The sequence below is a fragment of the Mytilus trossulus genome, chromosome 6, assembly GCF_036588685.1.
Source record: "Mytilus trossulus isolate FHL-02 chromosome 6, PNRI_Mtr1.1.1.hap1, whole genome shotgun sequence".
In the NCBI taxonomy this organism is placed as follows: Eukaryota; Metazoa; Mollusca; class Bivalvia; order Mytilida; family Mytilidae; genus Mytilus; species Mytilus trossulus.
Window position 1 is genome coordinate 58,909,848 of NC_086378.1, and position 22,282 is coordinate 58,932,129.

A 22,282-nucleotide genomic window follows, 5' to 3' on the forward strand; every position below is an offset into this window, starting at 1 on the left:
ATTAAATTTTAGATTAAAGATATACATTGTAATTTAAATAATTATGTTTCAAAAATCGACGTGAATTTAACGTGTACGAAATTCCGGTGATTTATGCATGAACTATTAACCTAAGAATCACGTGGAAACCAACCAGTTCACTCAAGTTTCAAGTATATGCTCGTTGATGTAAAAATCAGACGAAATACATGTTATCTCGTTAGAGTGAAATTTCCATTTGCAGGACGAAATAAAATTATATCAACAGAATTTTACATTGCATTACTTGGAAATATACGAACCCCACCAGCAAAAATGAAGACTGAAAAAATAATCATTCAGATCCCGACACATATTTTGTTTTCCATATCTCTGAGTAGGAATAACGTTAATATATTATGTATATACTATATAACGTCACACGTTTTATGTCAAATTCTAGGCGTTTCGATCAACTTTGTAGCCATTTATCTCAAAAACAAGGATGGTGACATATGATTTTATATACGTGTATGGATTTAGTATGCAATCCTGGATATTATGTTCGTTTTTTGTTTTCCCCCGTATATCAGAACCTAGCCATTTATTGGAAAAAAATTAAAAGTTGGCCGAAAAATAGGCATTTTCCGTATTTACCTATGTAAATTTGTCGCCAAAATTAACGTTTTCCTATGAGATTACAAAGAAAACAAAAATGGTCACCCCCATTTTTTATTAGATATTCCGATGTAACTTAATTGAAAGAACACGTATGCCAAAAAGTTTTCAAATCGGGAGATATGCCGGACATGAAACGGATATGGACGGACGTCTAACGGATAAGAACGGACGTCTAACGGACATGGCATGAATGAATTGGAAAAAAAAGTTATTCGTTAGGCGTCCGTTCGAGCTATCCGATAACGTGTGACCTAGGCTTTAGAAATGTAATAAACTCTTCTGAGGTTGGCAGGACTTTTCAACTCCATAGCGATAAAATTAATGTACATGTATGATTTAAGTCGAAGTATGCCCTTTTTAAAAATAGTAAAAGTCGCCATCCTCAATAAACAAGTGCTTTGAATGACAATATTTGCATAAGGTAAACATACATATTTGATGGCTACTTATATTAGTCAACACAACCATAGATGTAATAATCGGGAGCGCTAAGAGGTTTGATTTTGGGCACAGTGTATCTGAGTACGTGTAAACTAATCTGTATTTGTTTCAATTTTTAACTTTCAAGTTGTCTTGATTTGATAAAAAAATAAGAACTTAAATATGATGTGCTGTCAATTATTTACAAACATTACGTGCATGATTCCTTTATCAAAATTTGGCTTCATGTCCTGCAATTGATATAGGAAAACAAATCACAAGTACAAACAAGATATCTTTAAAAAAAACTACCAACAATTTGTTAAATGAGAATCAGTAAATATTTGTTATCTAAAAAAAATATCTAAACCGTAAGTGATTTTTATACAAAGCAAACGATGATTTATGGATGCAGTATGATTATTCTGAATAAATTGGTCAATGAATGATTGAAAAGTATTTCTTGTGTTTAGTTTAACACCACGAAAGGGCTACTTACATAATTCAGACTCTGAAAGCTAGCTAGAAGGAAACAACTAGATACAGTTAAAAATGAAATTAATGTTATTTATAGGTAAAATTTACAAACATTATTTGTCAAAGAATGGCCCTCTAATACACATATTTCTGAAGCGCCCACTCGCTCAACCTCAAATCCTGGACCTGTAACTGGCATTGCAAGATACATGTTTGGACACGAACTAATGTCGCGTGGGGAAATACCTCAACGAAACAACAACCAGGTCTACAACACAAATATATTTGCACCTGTCATTTTATCAAACTGTAATTCCGAGTTCAGAAAAAATGTTAATTAATTAAATAGACAACCAACTATCTTCCATTAAAGTATTTTTTCTCATCACGTTCGCATTCGTCGTCGTAAAACTTTTACAAAAATCTTCCCTGAAACTACAGGGTTACATTTAACCATAATTGGTCACTATCATCTAGTTTCTAGTATGAATAGATGACTGACATGGCTAAAAATAGAACATAGGGGTAAAATGCAAGTTTTATCTATTATTTTTAAAACCATTATAAATATAGTAAATCTGATGAAACAAACATGTTTGAAAAAGCTCCATCTACAAATTGTTTTCATCTTTGGCTATTATCTTGAAAACTATGATAGATAGAGAAAACAATCTAAATACAAAAATGATCAGCAAGACAAGATATATAAATAAGTCAATTTTGGTAAAAATCAGTCAGTCATCAACTCCTTACTAGAGTTATTTTTTGCGTTTTTGCCTTATATCATAGAAATTATAATAAAAGTTGAAAAGAAACTCAGAAAAGCAAAAATTATCAGCAAGGCAATAACAACAATTAACAGTCCCACGATACCTTATTGGAGTTGTAGCCCTTGAATGACGATTTTTCCCATTTTTGAAAATGATAAAAGATCATAGATAGACGCTTTCAATCACAAGAATTGTCAGGATGGGAAACTCTAAAAACTAGTTCAATGTTGCCAAAAGAGAGAGTCGACGATACATTTACATGGGATTACCCCACCCCAGTGTTTGGTGAGGTTCGTGTTGCTTAGTTTTTAGTTTTTTATGTTGTTTCTCGTGTACTATAATAATTTGAATTATTTGTCTGTTGTGTTTTCTTTTTAGACATGGCGTTGTCAGTTTGTTTTCGATCGATGAGTTTGAATGTCACCCTGGTATCTTTCGACCCTGTTTTATAAGAGTGATTGCCATTAAAATATCGAAAGGAAATCCTCCAATATAACTTTGCATATGCACAAAATTTACAGGAATATTCATATCATATACATCATGCACTCATATTACGTTGGCCAATATATACAAAATGTGGATTTGATATTAAAAGCAATGTCTAGCTAACTACAATCTATGAACTGTCGGCACTCATTTTAAGTATAAGTATCTGGTTTCATTTTCAAGGCGATGCTGTAAAACTAGATAATAGTGGCCAATTATGGTTAAACATACTATCTACACTGATCTGTGTCAACACTTGTACTACATTTTTTTTAATAAAAACGAATTCAAAACTGTTCTTGCTGGAGTATGCTATTTTTTGAATACATTAAATAACATTCAGATCTGAGCATGCTTCAAACTAAATATTTAACGAATAACACCCCCTCCCCCCCATTTATGCAATTTGCTTTGTACATGAACTTGATACTAGTATATTCTTCCACTTTTCCATTTCACTTTTACTTGAGACTAGTGCAATCCTTTGCCATACAATCTTCAAGTGGACTCTCGTACAATCCTCCCATAAACAATCTGACGTTTACTTGACACTAGTACAATGCTCCCCTAAACAATATATTATCTACTTGACCTATTTTAAAGTACAATCCTATATATGTATGCTATCTGACATTTACTTGACACCAGTACAGTCACGGGCGTAGCTAGAAAGAAATAATGTGCAAACAACCACCGCCGTGCGGAGCGAGGCGAAAAATTTTTGGGACCCTTTTATCATAAGGAAAATGTTTTTTTTCGGTTTTCGGTCATAGGACGGTTGATAGAGGAGCTTCATGTAGATAGAACTTATAAACAATTTATGAATGTAAAACTATTTATAAAGCTGCTGAATAGAGTAAATCATGGTTAATTGAAAACATAAACTACACATTTTTCTAATACAGAATTTACTCGAAATTGTCAAAAATCTTCTCTTCGGGTCTAGGCCGAAACAAACTTCTCTATTTATTTGTCGGCAATATTCACACTATCCCGATGCATATGCAGTAATGCTAGCGATGATAACCTGTCATTGTTCATTGGTGATGGTACATTTGATTTAAACAGACGTAGTACATTGATAGATCTTCACGGTAGCACTCGCGAGATGTTATAAACCAGTATCCGTGTTCGCCATCGAGCGACCTCCCAATTGAATTCGTCAAAATTACATACCAGGTCAGTTTCGTATGTCTCTGACAATGTTGAGATTTGTTCGTTTGTTATATTTCCTACAACAGGAGGAAGAAGATACGACACAAAGAAGCGATTTTCTGATAATGCCAGATGCGACTCCACTCTCCTGTTCCATTATCATAGGCATTGCATTTTCATATGGTCTATAAACGCAAAATATAATGAGACTTTCCAAAACTGTTTTGGCGTGTTTGCAGGATGAGTTGCTCTGTTAGTCCGTCGAACACATCGCCATGGCATAATTTCAACGATATCGAAGGGTTCTGATAAATCTCAGGCCGATTGATACATCTCATTCCAAACAGATAAACCGTACTCTGTAAAATGTGCTCCGAAACTACATGTGTTAGACTGCGTATAACAAATTCAAATCTTGCAAAAAAGATACAAGTTACACTGTCCGATTTCGTCATGCATGATCTTCAATAAAACTTCTATTCTGAAACTAAATGCCGTTATTTAATGACATTTCATAAATTAAAAAAGTGACAACATGTGTGTTTCCTTTAAAATTTTATTTGTAATTTTTTAATTTTGCAATATTTTTTTTTGCATGCCGAACCGATGTGCACGCAACTGCGTGTTGGCGTATAGGGAGCTACGCGCCTGACAGTCCTCTCCAAAACAATCCGATATTAACTTGACACTTATACGGTCCTCTACTTTACAATCCGATATTAACTTGACACTTATACGGTCCTCTCTTTTACAATCTTATATTAACTTGACACTTATACGGTCCTCTCCTTTACAATTTGACATGCACTTAACACTAGTACAATCCTCTCCTATACAATCTTACATTTACTTGACACTAGTACAATTCACCCCTGTACAATCTGACATTTACTTAACACTAGTACAATCCACACCTATACAATCTTAAATTTACTTGACACTAGTACAATTCTCCCCTGTACAATCTGACATTTACTTAACACTGGTACAATCCTAACCTAAACATTCTTACATTTACTTGACACTAGTTCAAATCTCCCCTGTACAATCTGACATTTACACGACACTTGCTTGGTACATGTACTACAAGATTTACAGACACATATTTTATTTGTTTCAACCGCTTTCAGATTCTAACCTACTGCCATAAGTATCAAGATTATGATTGTACTGAGTACAAAAATCACAGTAAAGAACCAGAACGAAATAAAGTCGATTGCAGAAGAAACATCATTCCAGTCAAATGCATGAACTTTTTTGTCAAGGTCAATGTTCTCCTTTGTCTGTTTGCTCGATTTGTTTTGTACCTGGTTTTCATTTTTACAGCAACGCCTTGAAAATAAAACCAGATACTTGTACGCTTTGTTTGGCTCCCTGTTCGGATCTCTATGACGAATACGCAACTGTATCGATGAAACGACAAGAGCAAATATACCCAAGCAAATTTGGATCTGTATATAAACGGACAACATGGAAATATTATCGGAATTTGCTGGTAACTGAGTACTTACTAATGTCAGGAATACCATAAAACCAAGCGCGACGGTAATGGAGTAAGACATTTTTTCTCCTGCATCGGCTGGCAAAACAAATACAAGTATATTTAAAATTCCAAGAAAAACAACAGGTAAAATAATGGTGGAAACATAGTAGCTTGGCTTACGTTTGATATTTAACGTATATGTAATTAAAGAACGTGATCCCGTGTTGTCAACGTTTTGGGAGGTTGACTCGACCGTCCACAATGCGTTTGACGTGTATTCATTCATTATTATGTTATCTACAGTCGGATTAATACTAACTTGAAAAGTAAAATGTGACCACATTGTAAACACAATATCACAGGTTTGGGAATCAAAAGGAAAATAAGTCACATCTAAGGCACATTTGGTTTCAAATACTTGATAAGGATTCCAGGCCACATCTCCATCGACAGTAAGAATGACGTTATAAAACGAACCTCCTAATTCCTTGAACTCGGTGAATCCGTTGCGCAGTACAAAATCTGGTTTCCACACTAGGGTCTGCGGAAGTGTAAATCGTCCTATAGGATAAGTCGAATAATCCCATGTCAAGAAATCATCACTCCAGGCAAGACCAAGAAAAGCCGTACAAACCAATTTTCCCTCCAACTCGTCAAATTTATTGATACTTAGGAAATTAAACTTGACATCCAATGATATATTTTGCGACTGATCATTTCTTGGACGTAACGTCTTGCCATACGATTTGGTTTGAAATAATTCAGTTGTCAAATTTGACAGAAGTTCAAAGGAATATGCTTGAACATCGTGAATGTCATATATCATCAGGTACACTAAGTACAGCATGTAACATTTCGCCATTACAACTTATTCCAAAGATTTCCCCAATACTATTTAATCAACTATAATTATTGTATTCCAATAAGTTAAACTTACTAAATGTTTTCTTTAAATTGCAAAGGTTATCAAATATATAGATTTAGTGTCAATTTCAGTGGTTCGTTATAATGAAACAAACTTATTTAAATTCTTCACCTGTAAATTAAATCCATTTGTTTCGTACAATACAAGTCATAATGTCGGTGATTTAAATGAAGATTTACAATGGAAAGGATTAAGAAAAGAATAACAAAAAATCTTTTGTTTTTTGTATCATGAACGTTTCATATGTTTTAACATGGTTATTAAAGGCAATGAGTTGACACGCTAACATAGATAAACTATAATATATATACCAATGATTTAATTTATTTGATACCACAAATTATCTTCATTCTAACTGTTATATATAATTATGTTCTATACTCAAATCCTTTTTGAACGGTCGTCCTGCGCTCAATACATATTATATGCAAGGCTAAACCCCATAATCCAGGAAGAATACTAGTAGAAATGAAATATTTTATATCGATTAAGAATTAATAAGTTTCTCTTATGTCTGTAGTGATATTAAGATGATTACACAATATTGACTGTTGTACCCCTATTTTTGACATTTTTACTCTTTGAGTATGTTTGTTTTGTTCATGCATCGTTGACAATGTAATGGAATTTGATGCGACTGTCATACAAGTGAGAGGTTTAGCTAGCTATAAAACCAGGTTCAATCCACCATTTTCTACATTAGAAAAGCCTGTACCAAGTCAGGAATATGACAGTTGTTATCCATTCGTTTGATGTGTTTGGACACGTGATTTTGCCTTTTGATTTTTGATTTTCCTTTTTGAATTTTCCTCGGAGTTCAGTATTTTTGTGTTTTTACTTTTTATCTGATAACAAGGGCAACATGACATTCTTTATTTTTTTAGTAAACAAATTCATCAGTCTATTACAATAAAAAAAAAAGCGGGCAAAAAACATTGTCCTTAACGGACTTTGACATGTTCATGACCAGTCAGTGGGGCGTAGTTTCTGTGTTTAGAGTGATGCCAATTTTGTATTTAAATTGTTGAATTATTTACCAAATTTTCTTTAATTGTAAAATTATAGAAAACATTAAATTGTTTGCATATACTAAAAAATGGCAGTGACTTATAGTTATCACTATGACTAGTCTAAACTCTTTCCTATAGAAATCGTACAATAATAACTCAACTTTGCTTTGAACAATTTGAATTTATGAGAATTTTTAAAAACATCGTTCCTCCCATCTTCGCTAGCCAATGGTTACGATTCACTCCCTCCTCTCCACAATTGGAGGATTGAGATAGAATTTCGGAGACACAAGGTGATGATTTGCATTGGCTGCAGTCGAAACTCGCCGTGCATCCAATCAAAAAACGCTTATTACATGATCACGTGTAAATGTAGAAAGTGTATGTAAACAATTGCCACGTGTTTATTGTGCAACAAGTCTTTACATCTCTAAACATAAGACTATATTTAGTCACAGTTTGAATGTTTTTCTCCACACTTGGAGGATTGAGATAGAATTTCGGAGACACAAGGTAATGATTTGCATTGGCTGCAGTCGAAACTCGCCGTGCATCCAATCAAAAAAACGCTTATAACATGATCACGTGTAAATGTAGAAAGTGTATTTAAACAATTGCCACGTGTTTATTGTGCAACAAGTCTTTACATCTCTAAGCATAAGACTATATTTTATGACAGTTTGAATGTTTTTTATCAACTAATAGAAGTTCCTGTGTATGTTTCTTGTACAAATACATGAATGTCAACGTATATGTTCGTTTCCGGTTCTACAATGTAAAACTCCGAAACAGCGGTTACGTCCTCTATGATAGTTTAGCGAAGCAACGTCACCACTGTTTCGGAGTTTGCTATAATGTGTGTAGAATTTAGACGCTACCTTGTTTTGACCTCCAAATGGAAGAGTTCAAGTGCTACCATTGGTAAAGAAAAATGTATTCGGAATGGACGTGACTTTAATCTACCGATAGATGGCACAATATAGTTATCACAAATGTTGGCTTAATCTGCCAAAGGTGGAGAGGAGGGAAGTTGATCGTAATCTTTGGCTAACGAAGATGGGTTCCTCCATGAAATAAACATAATAGTTATTGGAGGACAGGTCATTATCGTGATACATGGACTGCACTTTGAACACTGATATTATCTGCGACAGCGATAATGACTAGTTTTCCAATAGCTATTATATCATGAATAATTAATAGTTTAACGTTCATCATTGATTAACAGTTTTGAAATACAGTAAAAGTAAATATGACAATTTTAATTGGATATTTGTGGCATAATAAACGCGAATTCAAATTAAAAAACTTGTTTACAAGCAATCATTACATTTTAATGAACTCATCGAGCCTTTAGAATATAACTGCATTGTTTGATCCATTACTATATCGTGTAAATATCTGTTTTTGAAAGACCAACGATTTTTACAATTAAAGAATATATATAGCTCATGTTATGAATGACTACACAACTGTTTGACCCCTTGAATGCCAAAATGAAAAAGTATCATAAATCTTTTGAATAAACATATAGAGGTTCAGAAGACATATTGGTATTTCAGATAACAGTAACATCTTACAGATATGAAGGAAACATATTTTGTATTTAAGATAACAATAACATCCCTTTTATGTAAATGAGACATATTGGTGTTTCAGATAACAATATGATCCTATAGATGATCAGGAGATATCGGTATTTCAGATATCAATAACATTCCTACAGATATTCAGGAGACATATTAGTATTTCAGATAACAATTACATCCTATATATGTTAAGGAGACATATTGGTATTTCAGATAACATCAACATCATACATATGTTCAGGAGACATATTTGTATTTCAGATAATAAGATATCCTACAGTTATTAAGGAGACATATTTGTATTTTAGATAAAAATTATATCCTACAGATATTCAGGAGACATATTGGTATTTCAGATAACAATAACATCCTACAGATATTCAGGAGACATATTGGTATTTCAGATAACAATAACATCCTACAGTTATTAAAGAGACATATTGTTATTTCAAATAACAATAACATCCTACAGATATTCAGGAGACATATTGGTATTTCAGATAACAATAACATCCTACAGTTATTAAAGAGACATATTGTTATTTCAAATAACAATAACATCCTATAAATGTTCAGGAGATATTGGTATTTCAGATAACAATACCATCCTACAAATGTTCAGGAGATATTGGTATTTCAGATAACAATAACATCCTTCAAATGTTCAGGAGATATTGGTATTTTAGATAACAATAACATCCTACAGATATATACAGGAGATATATTGGTAATTCAGATAACGATACCATCCTACGAGATATATATGGATTCAGCAATTTTTAGAAGTTTGTTCGTTTGGTTTTTAGCTGTGTCAGCCACTAATTTTTAGATTATTTTTCGTTTGGAATTTAGCTGTGAGTGACAAAAAAATAATATAAAAAAAGAGTAACTGAGGCTAGGGCTGGTCTATCATTTCTTTCACTCTAAGGATTGGGTAAAAGTGGAAATCAGCAATATGGCTGCTTGACTAATATCTATGCACAGCGTATATTCGTAATGTTTGATTTAAGATTTTAGCGTCACGGAAAGCTTACCTTTAGCCTTTTTCGATATAACACTGTAGATCATAAATTTGTAGAGGGTGAAACTTCAATACCGTTAACAATAATATATAAACTAGAGCTCTTCGGAAAATTGTAATATATGGTAGATATAAGAAGATGTGGTATCAGTACCAATTATACAAATCTCCATCCAAGTCACAATGTGTAAAAGTAAACCATTATAAGTCAAAGTACGGCTGTCAACACCGAGCCATCAAAGTTTGTTCACACTAAATAGAAAGCTAAAGGGCCTAAACAATGATTAATGTAAAACTATTCAAACAGAAAAACCAACATTAAAATCTTTATAGAAAACAAGAAACGAGAAATACTTTGGAACAACATCAACAAACGACTACCACTGAACATCAAGCCGATGTGTATTCTGTTGCCCCATCATGTCGCACTTCGTTTCAACGTGACGCGATTATCTTTGCGTTTACTCCTTTTTTGAAGTCTGCACTTAATTTGACAATTCAAACATGCTGTACGGAATGAACTCACCCTCGAGCTCATAAGATAACTATGACCGCCAAATAACTTTGACTGCCAAAACATTCAAAATTCAAAAAGAATAAAATATAGTAACAAGCAGTTATTTAATAGCTTTTCGTTTGATTCTCAACCGGATTGAGGTTGGTCTGGTTTGTTGCAATTTTAGGACAAAACAAATTCATAATTTTCATTTCATTTTAATAAAGGTACAATAAAAAATAATTCAAGATCACATTTTTACTTTAACCACATAATTCTATTTTATATGATTAAACTCAATGTCTCACTCAAGCAACTCAATAGACTTCACGATATGTGAATGTAGCTACAAATCATATTCCTTCTGCACATTTATAAAAAGTAAATCTTGTCTTAACTACAAAATGTAGCAAAAGAAGTAAGATTATGCAACTAATACAAACGATGATATAGATTAGTACTGGTTGTTCTGGCATGCCTGTTGAAAAGAATAAAAACAGGAATTAAATGCATGGTTTACTTAATACAATTGTATGTTTAAATTATATCATTTTTGTTACACATTATTTCAATCAATTAAAATCCCAATAACAACAAGGTTATAAAACACGAAACTAGTGAAACGATAAAATGTCTGTATCTGTTCCGGACCATATGAGTATTTGGACCATACGCGTATGGTCATGACCATATGCGTATACTCATATGGTCCGACCATACGCGTATGGTCCGACCATATGAGTATAATACTCGTATGATTATTAACGGGCCAGACCATATGAGTATTTGGACCACATAGGTATATATATTTTTCAAATTACATTATAAACGTTTCAATAATACAAACACTTAATATAAAAAAACGTGATGGTTTAAAACATGACAATTTTTTAATCTCATAATCCAAAAAACTACGTAAAAATTTAATAGTGATGCTTAAGTTAGTTTTCATCGCTAGTTACATTCGTGCATGTAGGCTTGGATGACATTCACTTCCACACGGTATTATAGCTTTTGTGCATTTGCAAGAAATTTGTGCACGATCTTTTTCATTTACACATTTTGTTTGCGAGTGAAAAACAAGCCTTTTTTGCAGCGGCGTACAGTGATACCGAGGTCTTTGGCAATTATGATGTCTAAAGTGTTTTTAAAAAGCTCTAGATCTCAAATATCGTGAAACTTCTTATTTTTATTTAGCTTATCTTTTTCATATAATATAATGCTAAAATTACCTATAGGATGGCCTCTTTTGAATGAACGGTCATACCATATGAAGAGTTTAGAAGTATTAAAAGTAAACTGAAACAGAGTGTTAATAACCCCGACCATACGCGTATGGTCGGACCATATGAGTATATACCCATATGGTCATGACCATACGCGTATGGTCCAAATACTCATATGGTCCGGAACATATCCACCCAACCGGGAGAATATCAAATTTCTACTCATTGACATGCATACTAGTCTCGGCTTTCTTACGTTTGCCTTTAATTGGGAAGACATTTATTTACCCTTCTGTTATTCGATATATTGGGATGTCACTTTTTTTTTTAAATGAAAGAATTGCCAAGTTTCTTACTAGTAATAATCAACGCGCTGTTTGCATGTTTAGAATCCTTGCAATATTGTTTTAGTGACCCTTAGGTGGTCTGTATATCAAGGTTAAGTGCTTTCCATATCCAATATACTCTACCTTTTTTAACTGGAATTAATTTGTTTTTGCCATTCATTCCTTTCGATTCGCTATTCAGGGAGTCACCTTAATTATTGATAATATTTGAACAAAGAATATTGGGTATTCATGCATGACACAAAATCAGTACATTTACGGAAAAAAACACATGAAAGCAAAAGAACAGCGATTGGCTGAGAACAAAGTCCGTTTGATATGCTTTCTAGGTTATTATAACATCGTATTGATCTCAAGAAAGGCCATAATTTATCAAAACCTATTGCAAAAACAATGTCAAATTGGGGATTTCTAGAATGTATATTCAGCAACATGTTGTATGTCTTGTGAAATATTCTGTTTTTGGCATTCGTAAAGCTTAACACAACAGTATTGGCGTACAATCTTAGTAACAAAATGTACATGTGATCAAGTTTTAACGAATCACAAATCCTCAATTTTTTTTCGATTATTAATATACATTTTTGATGATTATAACCTAATTCAATGTCGCAACCAATAACATATCTGCATGTATTTACAACGAGGGTTTTAAGGAACGGCACAAATATTGTAATCATGTTCATCATCATTCTCACTTCTTTTTAATGTCTGGTAAGGATTTATATAGTCATCATCCGTCTGAACTGTTGGTTTGTCTTCATTGTCGTCTGACGAACTTGTTTCAGATAACTCAATGAAGTTTGACATCGATTCAGTGTTTTCTTTTCTTTGAACGAGTAAACGATTGTTTTCGTCGACTTCATATCTTTTTAAACATTCTTTGATATCTTCACCTACACTATACTTGACGGATATATCGTCTGCCGGATCAATTTGGATTTTAATATTCATATCTGAACTTTCTTGAACTTTAACTTTGTTATCATTGTCACTCGACTGGTTCCGATTTTGTCCTGCACAACAAATAGTACCAGTAGCTGGTAATGCTACTTGATATTCCGGCGAGGAGATTTTCTTCAAATTATCCGTTTGTTCTTGACCTTCAGTGGTATGGCACGGATTTAGATAAATGTTGTCACCATCAAAAACTTCAAAGTATGGCTTATCTGAAGTTGGAGAGTTGTTCTGGAACTTCTTTTCAAAAACAAGAGATTGTTGAAACGAAGCATTCGTATTGAGTTTGATTTTTTCAAATGAAAGCATTTCACTTTCACAGATTACTTCGTAGGTCGATGAGCTGTCATCCGGTTCTAAAGAAGGTTCTTGAATTACAGCGACGCTGTTTACATTCGGAACATTGTTTTTTGTGGCCAAATTTTCTGTTCTGCATTTTCTATTGATACAAATATTACACACAATAGACAAACACAGCACCAACACAAGACCGGCAGCAACTAGGCCATAGAATAAAATCTTTTCATCTGATGAAAATCCTGTTAAAAAATAATTGATTGAAAGAAATAATTATTGCTTGTCTAATTCTTATTCTGCACTTAAAAATAGCTTTAACATATCACCAACAGACACAATCAAAGACGATAATTTCTGATACCCGAATCATGGCAACTAAATGTTTGTTACTGTATTCTGTAATTTGACTGCGTTAGCTGCTGGAAAATGTCATTTCGCTTTGCCTTTATCATTTTTTCTTTGTCAAATTGTATATTTTAATCCATTCTTATTCATCGACAATCGTGACTCTTTGTATATTAAGTTGTCTTTTCACAGATGTTTGCAGATATATATACATGATATATATATATTTGTAGTACAATTGTTAACAGAATAATTGATATGTAATACTGCCTGTAACCATCGGATAAATTAGCAAATGAGTTATTTGTTGCCTTATGCTATGATTTTAGACTTGTACAACGCATTCTTCTTTTTTTTATACAGTGAATCAGACACGAGTGGATAATTTGAGCCTTTGATCCATTAACTATTACTAATCCATATACATGTATGTGAATTAGTTCTTTTTGTCAGTAAATAGATATCAATGGTACCAGGATTATAATTTAGTACGCCAGACGCGCGTTTCGTCTACATAAGACTCATCAGTGACGCTCATATCGAAATCGTTATAAACCAAACAAATACAAAGTTGAAGAGCATTGAGGATCCAAAATTCCAAAAAGTTGTGCCAAATACGGCTAACTTTAAGGTAATCTATGCCTGGGATAAGAAAATCCTTAGTTTTTCGAAAAATTCAAAGTTTTGTAAACAGGAAATTTATAAAAATGACCACATAATTGATAAAACTTGTCGTTTTACAATGTTCGAACATATTGGAGGTAAATGGTTCGGAAAAGTAGTTTCATATGGTACATTTGTACTTTGATTTTTTTTTCATAAGCTTTAACATGAAGTATTTGCATGTCCATGTCTCATCATACAGCATATTTTATTTTGTTAATCGATAGACGACAGGCGAAAGATACCAGAGGAACTTTCAAACTCATGAGTCGAAATTAACTGACCACGACATGGCTTAAAAAAAGCTCAGTAGACAATAAAGGCAACAGTATTATACCGCTGTTCAAAATTTATTAATCGATGGAGAAAAAAAATCCGGGTTACAAACTAAAACTGAGGGAAACGCATCAAATATATGAGAACTAACCATAGTACACAAAACATAACATAGAAAACTAATTAATGCGCAACACAAACCCCACCAAAACCGGAAGCTCAATATGTGGCAAACGTCGTGTTGCATTTGTTTGTAAACTGCAACAGCGGACAGTTATTAACATTGAAATTTTTGTCTGATAATATATAATATTCATATAATAAAAAAACTTTCGAGATGTGAAACGTTTATCTAGAAGGCCGTACGGTGACCTAAAGTTGTTAATATTTGTGTCATTTTGGTCTTTTGTGGACAGTTGTCTCATTGGCAATCATACCACATCTTCTTTTTTATATTTAGTGGAAATAATCTACCAAATCCGACGCGCTGACACGAAAGAATTGTAATTGGTAGCAGTGGATTCTTCTGTGACTCTGATTGATATCTAAGACTTGATATCAATATTTACGCTATGTATGAAGAAAAAACTGTGCATTGTCTTTTATTTACAAACGACATGACCCTTTGATATATTTTGCCTCTTTTTCGCGATATCGATCGTTATGATGGTTAGACATATGATTATATTTTCTTTTTCCATCTTCCATTATTTTCATGTTGTTAGTTGTGGTATGACTTTAAGTTTCGAATATTTAGATAATAATGGATTCGAATGAATGCACGTTATATGATTCTCTTAGAATATATTCGTCGTGTGAACACATGCTAAGTGATGCAATTTTGTTTTCTTTTCTTTTACGTAATTTGTTATTTTAAAAATATATTGTGTACTTTACATAAAATATAACAAAGATGAGCAAGAAAAAACGTTTTTTAAATGTTGGTCATAGTGATGCTGTAAAGACAGTTACAATTTTGGTTTCTCCTTTCATGTTAAATCAATTTAAATATTAATTCTAATCTGATGCACTTAACATAATTAAAAGTTAATACCTGTGTCCGGTCTTGTGTCTTCATTTTTCTTGTCGATAGAGCTTGTTGATGAAATCTCCATTTCTTCATAAGAATAAAATTAATCTATTTGTTCAAATATTGTCCTGTCTTTGTGTACTTCATAGTATATATGTTTAAATATATTATGCTTTAATTTGAATATATAGCATATACAATGGTACATTACACTATTCCTTTATCTATATCATTTATATTCATCAATAAAAACCAACAGAAGCTATCATTTACAATTATGCTATACCAAATTTGTTCAAGTTGCAAATATGTAGAACGATTAGTCCAATGCTTGAACATGGTAGAATTTTGTGATGCCATACTCTACGTATTTGTGATAAAACTTCTGGTCTCATTCTTAAGAAAAGGGATTTAAAATTATGACTACTTGCATTATCAGCAATATATACTGACTAAACGATCGGGTTAAATTGAACGATTTGAAAAGGGTATTCTTAATTCGTTGCACCTAGTAATTGATATCTCATTCGCAGAATATAGAAAGCAAATATGTCGTTATGAAACAAACAATCATTGTGTATTACTCTTTGAGTACGGTCATAGATAGAAAAGATTTACCTTATGCCTTACTTTCTCTTTTCTATTATTATAAAAGAGGAGCGAAAAATACCAGAGGGACATTAAAACTCAAAGATCGAAAATAAACTGACCACGCCATGTCTAAAAAAGAAAAGGACAAACAGACAAATAAAAGTACAAAAGAAACAACATAGAAAACTGAAGACTTAGTAACACAAACACTACCTGAAACTGGGGGTGATATAATGTGATCTGGAAGGGTGAGCAGATCCTACTCCACATGTGGCAGTCGTCGTGTTGTTCGTGTTATTACAAACTCTGTCAATAGTCTGAATTCGGTAGGTCGCATTCGTGAAAAGGTAATGGAATTGTATTTACGACTTTAGGAACATAACGTATGATGTTAGTGCTCATATTAATCACAAATGTAGGTGTTATCTATGTTTCACTCAATAGAAGAAATTATTTACCATAAACATCACTTATATGAAAATGGGGAGATGTGGTATGAATGCAACGATTCATATATCCACCAGAGTTTAAATGAATTGATGATAATTTATTATTGACCACTGGAAACAATAAACAATGAGAAAACCTATCCGGGATAGTCGACTTACTAACTAAAAGTATACTTCAATAGTAGACAAGTACACTGTACCTACGTTCCAATTCTGTCTGTGTATGACATTCATATTCACAGATATCACGGTATCAAAAGCTGGCATATTAAGTAGATATCTAGTTCCACTGGGTCGATGCCACTGCTGGTGGACGTTTCGTCCCCGAGGGTATCACCAGCCCAGTAGTCAGCATTTCGGTGTTGACATGAATATAAATTTTGTGGTCATTTTTATAAATTTTCTGTATACAAAACTTTGAATTTTTCGAAAAACTAAGGATTTTCTTACCCCAGGAGTAGATTACCTTAGCCGTATTTGGCACAACTTTTTGGAATTTTCGGTCCTCAATGCTCTTCAACTTTGTATTTGTTTGGCTTTTTTAAATATTTTGATCTGAGCGTCACTGATGAGTCTTATGTAGACGAAACGCGCGTCTGGCGTATAAAATTATAATCCTGGTATTTTTGATAACTATTTACACCACTGGGTCGATGCCACTGCTGGTGGACGTTTCGTCCCCGAGGGTATCACCAGCCCAGTAGTCAGCATTTCGGTGTTGACATGAATATCAATTTTGTGGTCATTTTTATAAATTTTCTGTATACAAAACTTTGAATTTTTCGAAAAACTAAGGATTTTCTTACCCCAGGAGTAGATTACCTTAGCCGTATTTGGCACAACTTTTTGGAATTTTCGGTCCTCAATGCTCTTCAACTTTGTATTTGTTTGGCTTTTTTAAATATTTTGATCTGAGCGTCACTGATGAGTCTTATGTAGACGAAACGCGCGTCTGGCGTATAAAATTATAATCCTGGTATTTTTGATAACTATTTACACCACTGGGTCGATGCCACTGCTGGTGGACGTTTCGTCCCCGAGGGTATCACCAGCCCAGTAGTCAGCATTTCGGTGTTGACATGAATATCAATTTTGTGGTCATTTTTATAAATTTTCTGTATACAAAACTTTGAATTTTTCGAAAAACTAAGGATTTTCTTACCCCAGGAGTAGATTACCTTAGCCGTATTTGGCACAACTTTTTGGAATTTTCGGTCCTCAATGCTCTTCAACTTTGTATTTGTTTGGCTTTTTTAAATATTTTGATCTGAGCGTCACTGATGAGTCTTATGTAGACGAAACGCGCGTCTGGCGTATAAAATTATAATCCTGGTATTTTTGATAACTATTTACACCACTGGGTCGATGCCACTGCTGGTGGACGTTTCGTCCCCGAGGGTATCACCAGCCCAGTAGTCAGCATTTCGGTGTTGACATGAATATCAATTTTGTGGTCATTTTTATAAATTTTCTGTATACAAAACTTTGAATTTTTCGAAAAACTAACGATTTTCTTACCCCAGGAGTAGATTACCTTAGCCGTATTTGGCACAACTTTTTGGAATTTTCGGTCCTCAATGCTCTTCAACTTTGTATTTGTTTGGCTTTTTTAAATATTTTGATCTGAGCGTCACTGATGAGTCTTATGTAGACGAAACGCGCGTCTGGCGTATAAAATTATAATCCTGGTATTTTTGATAACTAATTAAATAGGATCAAAATAATTTAACACTTTTTGCACTTGACGCGTTAGAAATACTTTTCTGGATTTATCTTTATCATAAACGCTCACACCATATAGTTACAAATAGGATCAAAATAAAATAACACTATGCACTTCACACCGCGTTAGAAGTTATCAAAGGTATCAGGATTATAATTTAGTATGCCAGACGCGCGTTTCGTCTACATAAGACTCATCAGTGACGCTGATATCAAAATATTTATAAAGCCAAACAAGTACAATGTTGAAGAGCATTGAGGATCCAAAAATTCCAAAAAATTGTGCCAAATACGTCTCAGGTAATCTATGCCTGGGATAAGAAAATCCTTAGTTTTTCGAAAAAATCAAACTTTTGTAAACAGGAAATTTATAAAAATGACAATATTATTGATATTCATGTCAACACCAAAGTGCTGACTACTTGGTTGGTGATACCCTCGGGGACGAAACGTTCACAAGCAGTGGCATCGACCCATTTGTGTAAATACGTATCAAAGGTACCAGGATTATAATTTAGTACGCCAGATGCGCGTTTCGTCTACATAAGACTTATTAGTGACGCTCGTATGAAAATATTTATAAAGCTCAACAAGTACAAAGTTGAAGAGTATTGAGAATCTAAAATTCCGAAAAGTTGTGCCAAACACGGCTAGAAGTGCTTTTTTCTGGATTTATCTTTTTCATGAACACTCAAACATTAAAGTTTTAAATAGGATTAAAATATAAATAACACTTGAATCATCGTTCACAATGTAATGGAATTTGATGCGACTGTCATAAAAGTGAGAGGGTTGGCTAGCTATAAAACCAGGTTCAATCCACCATTTTCTACATTAGAAAATGCCTGTACCAAGTCAGGAATATGACAGTTGTTATACATTCATTTGATGTGTTTGCACTTTTGATTTTGCCATTTGATTTTTGTTTTTCCTTTTTGAATTTTCCTCGGAGTTTAGTATTTTTGTGTTTTTACTTTTATTTACTTTTGCGTTAGAAGTGCTTTCTGGATTTATTTTTATCACGAACACTCAAATCATCTAGTTTTAAATAGGATCGAAATACAAATAACACTTTATGCACTTCACGCGTAAGAATTGCTTTTTCTTGATTTATCTTTATCATGAGCACTCAAACCTAAAAAGTGAATAGATACAAAAAAGTCATAAGTATAAAGGGAGCTTAAGATAGAAAAATACTTTAAAATAAATAATTCGGGGCCTTTAAGAGCTTACTGTGTGGTATGGGTTTTATTCGTTGTCGCAGGTGTTCGATGACCTATGTATATATATCATTTGGTCATGGTTTCTTCTTTGGAGTGATTAATTTACAATCATACCGCATCTTTTTTGTTTTTTTTATTCACCGAAAATCAAGCAATTGCATAATATAGAGTTTTTTATGAGGTCCCATGTTCTTCAACGGAGACCCATAAGGCAGAGGTTCACTTTTGACCAAAATTGGCAAAACAAACCCCAATTATATAGAATTTAAGCTGATCATTATCATAATTTTACGATGAAAACATATAATCAAATAAAAGATAAAGTAGCTGTTACACACTTCGTCAGTACTTTTAAAATGATTTTTTTTATCTTCAAGGGCGAGTTAAATTTTCTAATCAAATTTAACATTTGTTGAAGAGAAATAAAAACTAAAATAATAAAAATACCGAACTTCAATAGAAAACAACTGTCATATACCTGACGTGGAACAGGCATAGAAAAAGATGGTGGCTTAAATCTGGTCGTATATCTAGTTTAACATCTCACTTGTATAACAGCCGTACAAAATTCTTTTATATTGACAATGTGGGAGCAAAACAAACAAGACATTATAGGTACAAATGTGAAAAAGTATAGCAATCTACATTCAATCTTAAATAATTACTAGTTCTATAAAAATAAACAAATGACATATAGACAAAGCACATAAGCCAAAAAAAGGACGATAAGAACACATTAAAAAATTACCACAGCACATATTTGCGGGATGCATATGTATGCCAAAAGAATATTAAAAAAAATGGTTTAGCAGGTAATTTATAAAGACAGAAAAAGAACACTATATCACTATAACTAACGTATAAAGAAACACTTTGTGACATCTATATATTTTAGATAATGTTGTAAAAAGTATGTTCAATGTTGCCTGGCTGTTAAGTACAAGTACTGCTGTGATAGGTGACGAAGTGAACAAAATCAATTTGAAACAATTGATATATAAAAGAAAAAATACTCTCCAGATGAATCAGACCAATCTCATAGTTATCAAAGAAAACAATTTAAGGTAACAAACAAAAACCTAAGGGAATAAAGACAGTTCTGTTATTTTTGTAAAATTGTGTTTATTAAAGACGTTGGATGTAATAAGATTTTTAAAGCTTGATGTGGTAATAAGATGGCGCCTCAGAGAGCAGAAACTCTAATCGACTGTCATGAATGCACCATACACATGGGAAATAAATAAATACAAGTATTGTTATTCGTTCATTTTGATTTCACAACTGTAAATTAAAAAAGTGACATTGTAACAACTTTTTGAAAACTTCCATTAAAATATAATGCAAATAACATAAATGCATATATTTCAACTAACTAACGACGGCATATTTTGATGAAAGTGTAAGGGTCATGAATATCTGAAATAACCTGGAGGTTTTTGTTTATAATTGTTCTTCAAATGTACAGATTTCGAAAGTTAAGACAGGCAAGGTTATCAGTTTGTTTTCAAATATTCAAGTTTTGCTTTTTTTATATTCTGCAATCTAAAGATGATTTTTTGCCATAAGCACATATTAACTTTAAATGTAATTTGCTTGAATTTTTTAACACATCTAATGATTTTTTTTATGAACCTGCTAATATATCTGGACATTTTATCATTCGAGACCTTCCGGGAAATATAAATTTTAAAGTACAAATAAACAACCAAAAAACAATTACTCTAAACATAGTACTTCGAATTGCTTTTTTTATTATTAAATACTTCCCGTTTGAAATTATAATTTCGATACAATTTTATGTAATGACTGCTACGAACCTGTTGACATTTCCGGCTGCACCAACACTGTTGACTCTTCATTTCGATGTTTTGTACTGATGACACCTGAAATACATTAGGAAAATCCAATAGAGGGATTCATTTCTCTCAGATAAAAACCCATTTTATCATGAACTTAACAAAACTCTTTTACATGGTCACTCCAATTGTGTCATTCACAGCCCGATATACTAACGTAGACGATGGAGAAAATTTACGCAGAAGAATTAAAAAAATCATGTAAGAAGAAAAACAAAAGACAAATAACAAATTACTACAGAAAAAAAGTAAACAGTTTTATTTAGCAGCTATAGATGAGTAAATACGAGTGAAATAGTCTGACAGGAGATTGGCGTAGCCTAATTCCGGCAATTTTTGTAGAGAATAAAACGCTAAAATCAAAATTGACAGGTAAATCAGACTCGAAAGCCGAGGAAGGCATCTATCTTTTGAATGAAAAATAAGTAACAAAAAAAAAAAACCCGGTACACTTGGTTGGAGGTTGAGCTAGGGGGTTATCTCCCCTACTTATAAAACAACATCTGATTACGGAAATAAGGATTACAATCTAGGCCTTGTCCTATGTGCCTACGGCCATAATAAGAACTACGTAGCTAAAGGTATGCATACTTTAGATGATTCAAATGGAACCGCCCTTTTAACAGGTTGTAGAACTATGATGCTCCGAAAGAGAAATGTTTGCCTATATACCATAACTACGAATAATAAATAATACAAACTATGTGGTGTTGTTGAAATGGCAGTGTCAGTATTGGATGCCACATATACATATCTTGTGGAGGCGTCATCTAGAAAAGAAGTTATCCTTTTCTATAATGCATATACATAAAATAGATATTCTTTT

The 22,282-nt window shown here is 32.9% G+C and overlaps 1 protein-coding gene across 1 annotated transcript; it reads right to left on the reverse strand.

Moving 5' to 3' along the window:
- Nucleotides 1-10,765: 10,765 nt before the first annotated feature.
- LOC134723594 (uncharacterized) lies at nucleotides 10,766-21,472 on the reverse strand. The gene is made up of 4 exons (XM_063587162.1): nucleotides 21,418-21,472; nucleotides 15,640-15,702; nucleotides 12,646-13,543; nucleotides 10,766-10,952 (listed from the first exon to the last, which is right to left on the reverse strand). The coding sequence occupies exons 1-3, from the start codon at nucleotides 21,425-21,427 to the stop codon at nucleotides 12,699-12,701; spliced, it is 918 nt and encodes a 305-aa protein (XP_063443232.1). The 5' UTR covers nucleotides 21,428-21,472; the 3' UTR covers nucleotides 10,766-10,952; nucleotides 12,646-12,698.
- Nucleotides 21,473-22,282: the final 810 nt, after the last annotated feature.

Bases quoted from the DNA above. Each gene is read 5' to 3' on its own strand.
- LOC134723594 (XM_063587162.1), bottom strand. The intron at 13,544-15,639 runs GTATTAACTTTT...ATTTTTTAACAG, and splicing joins AGACACAAGACCGGACACAG to GATTTTCATCAGATGAAAAG.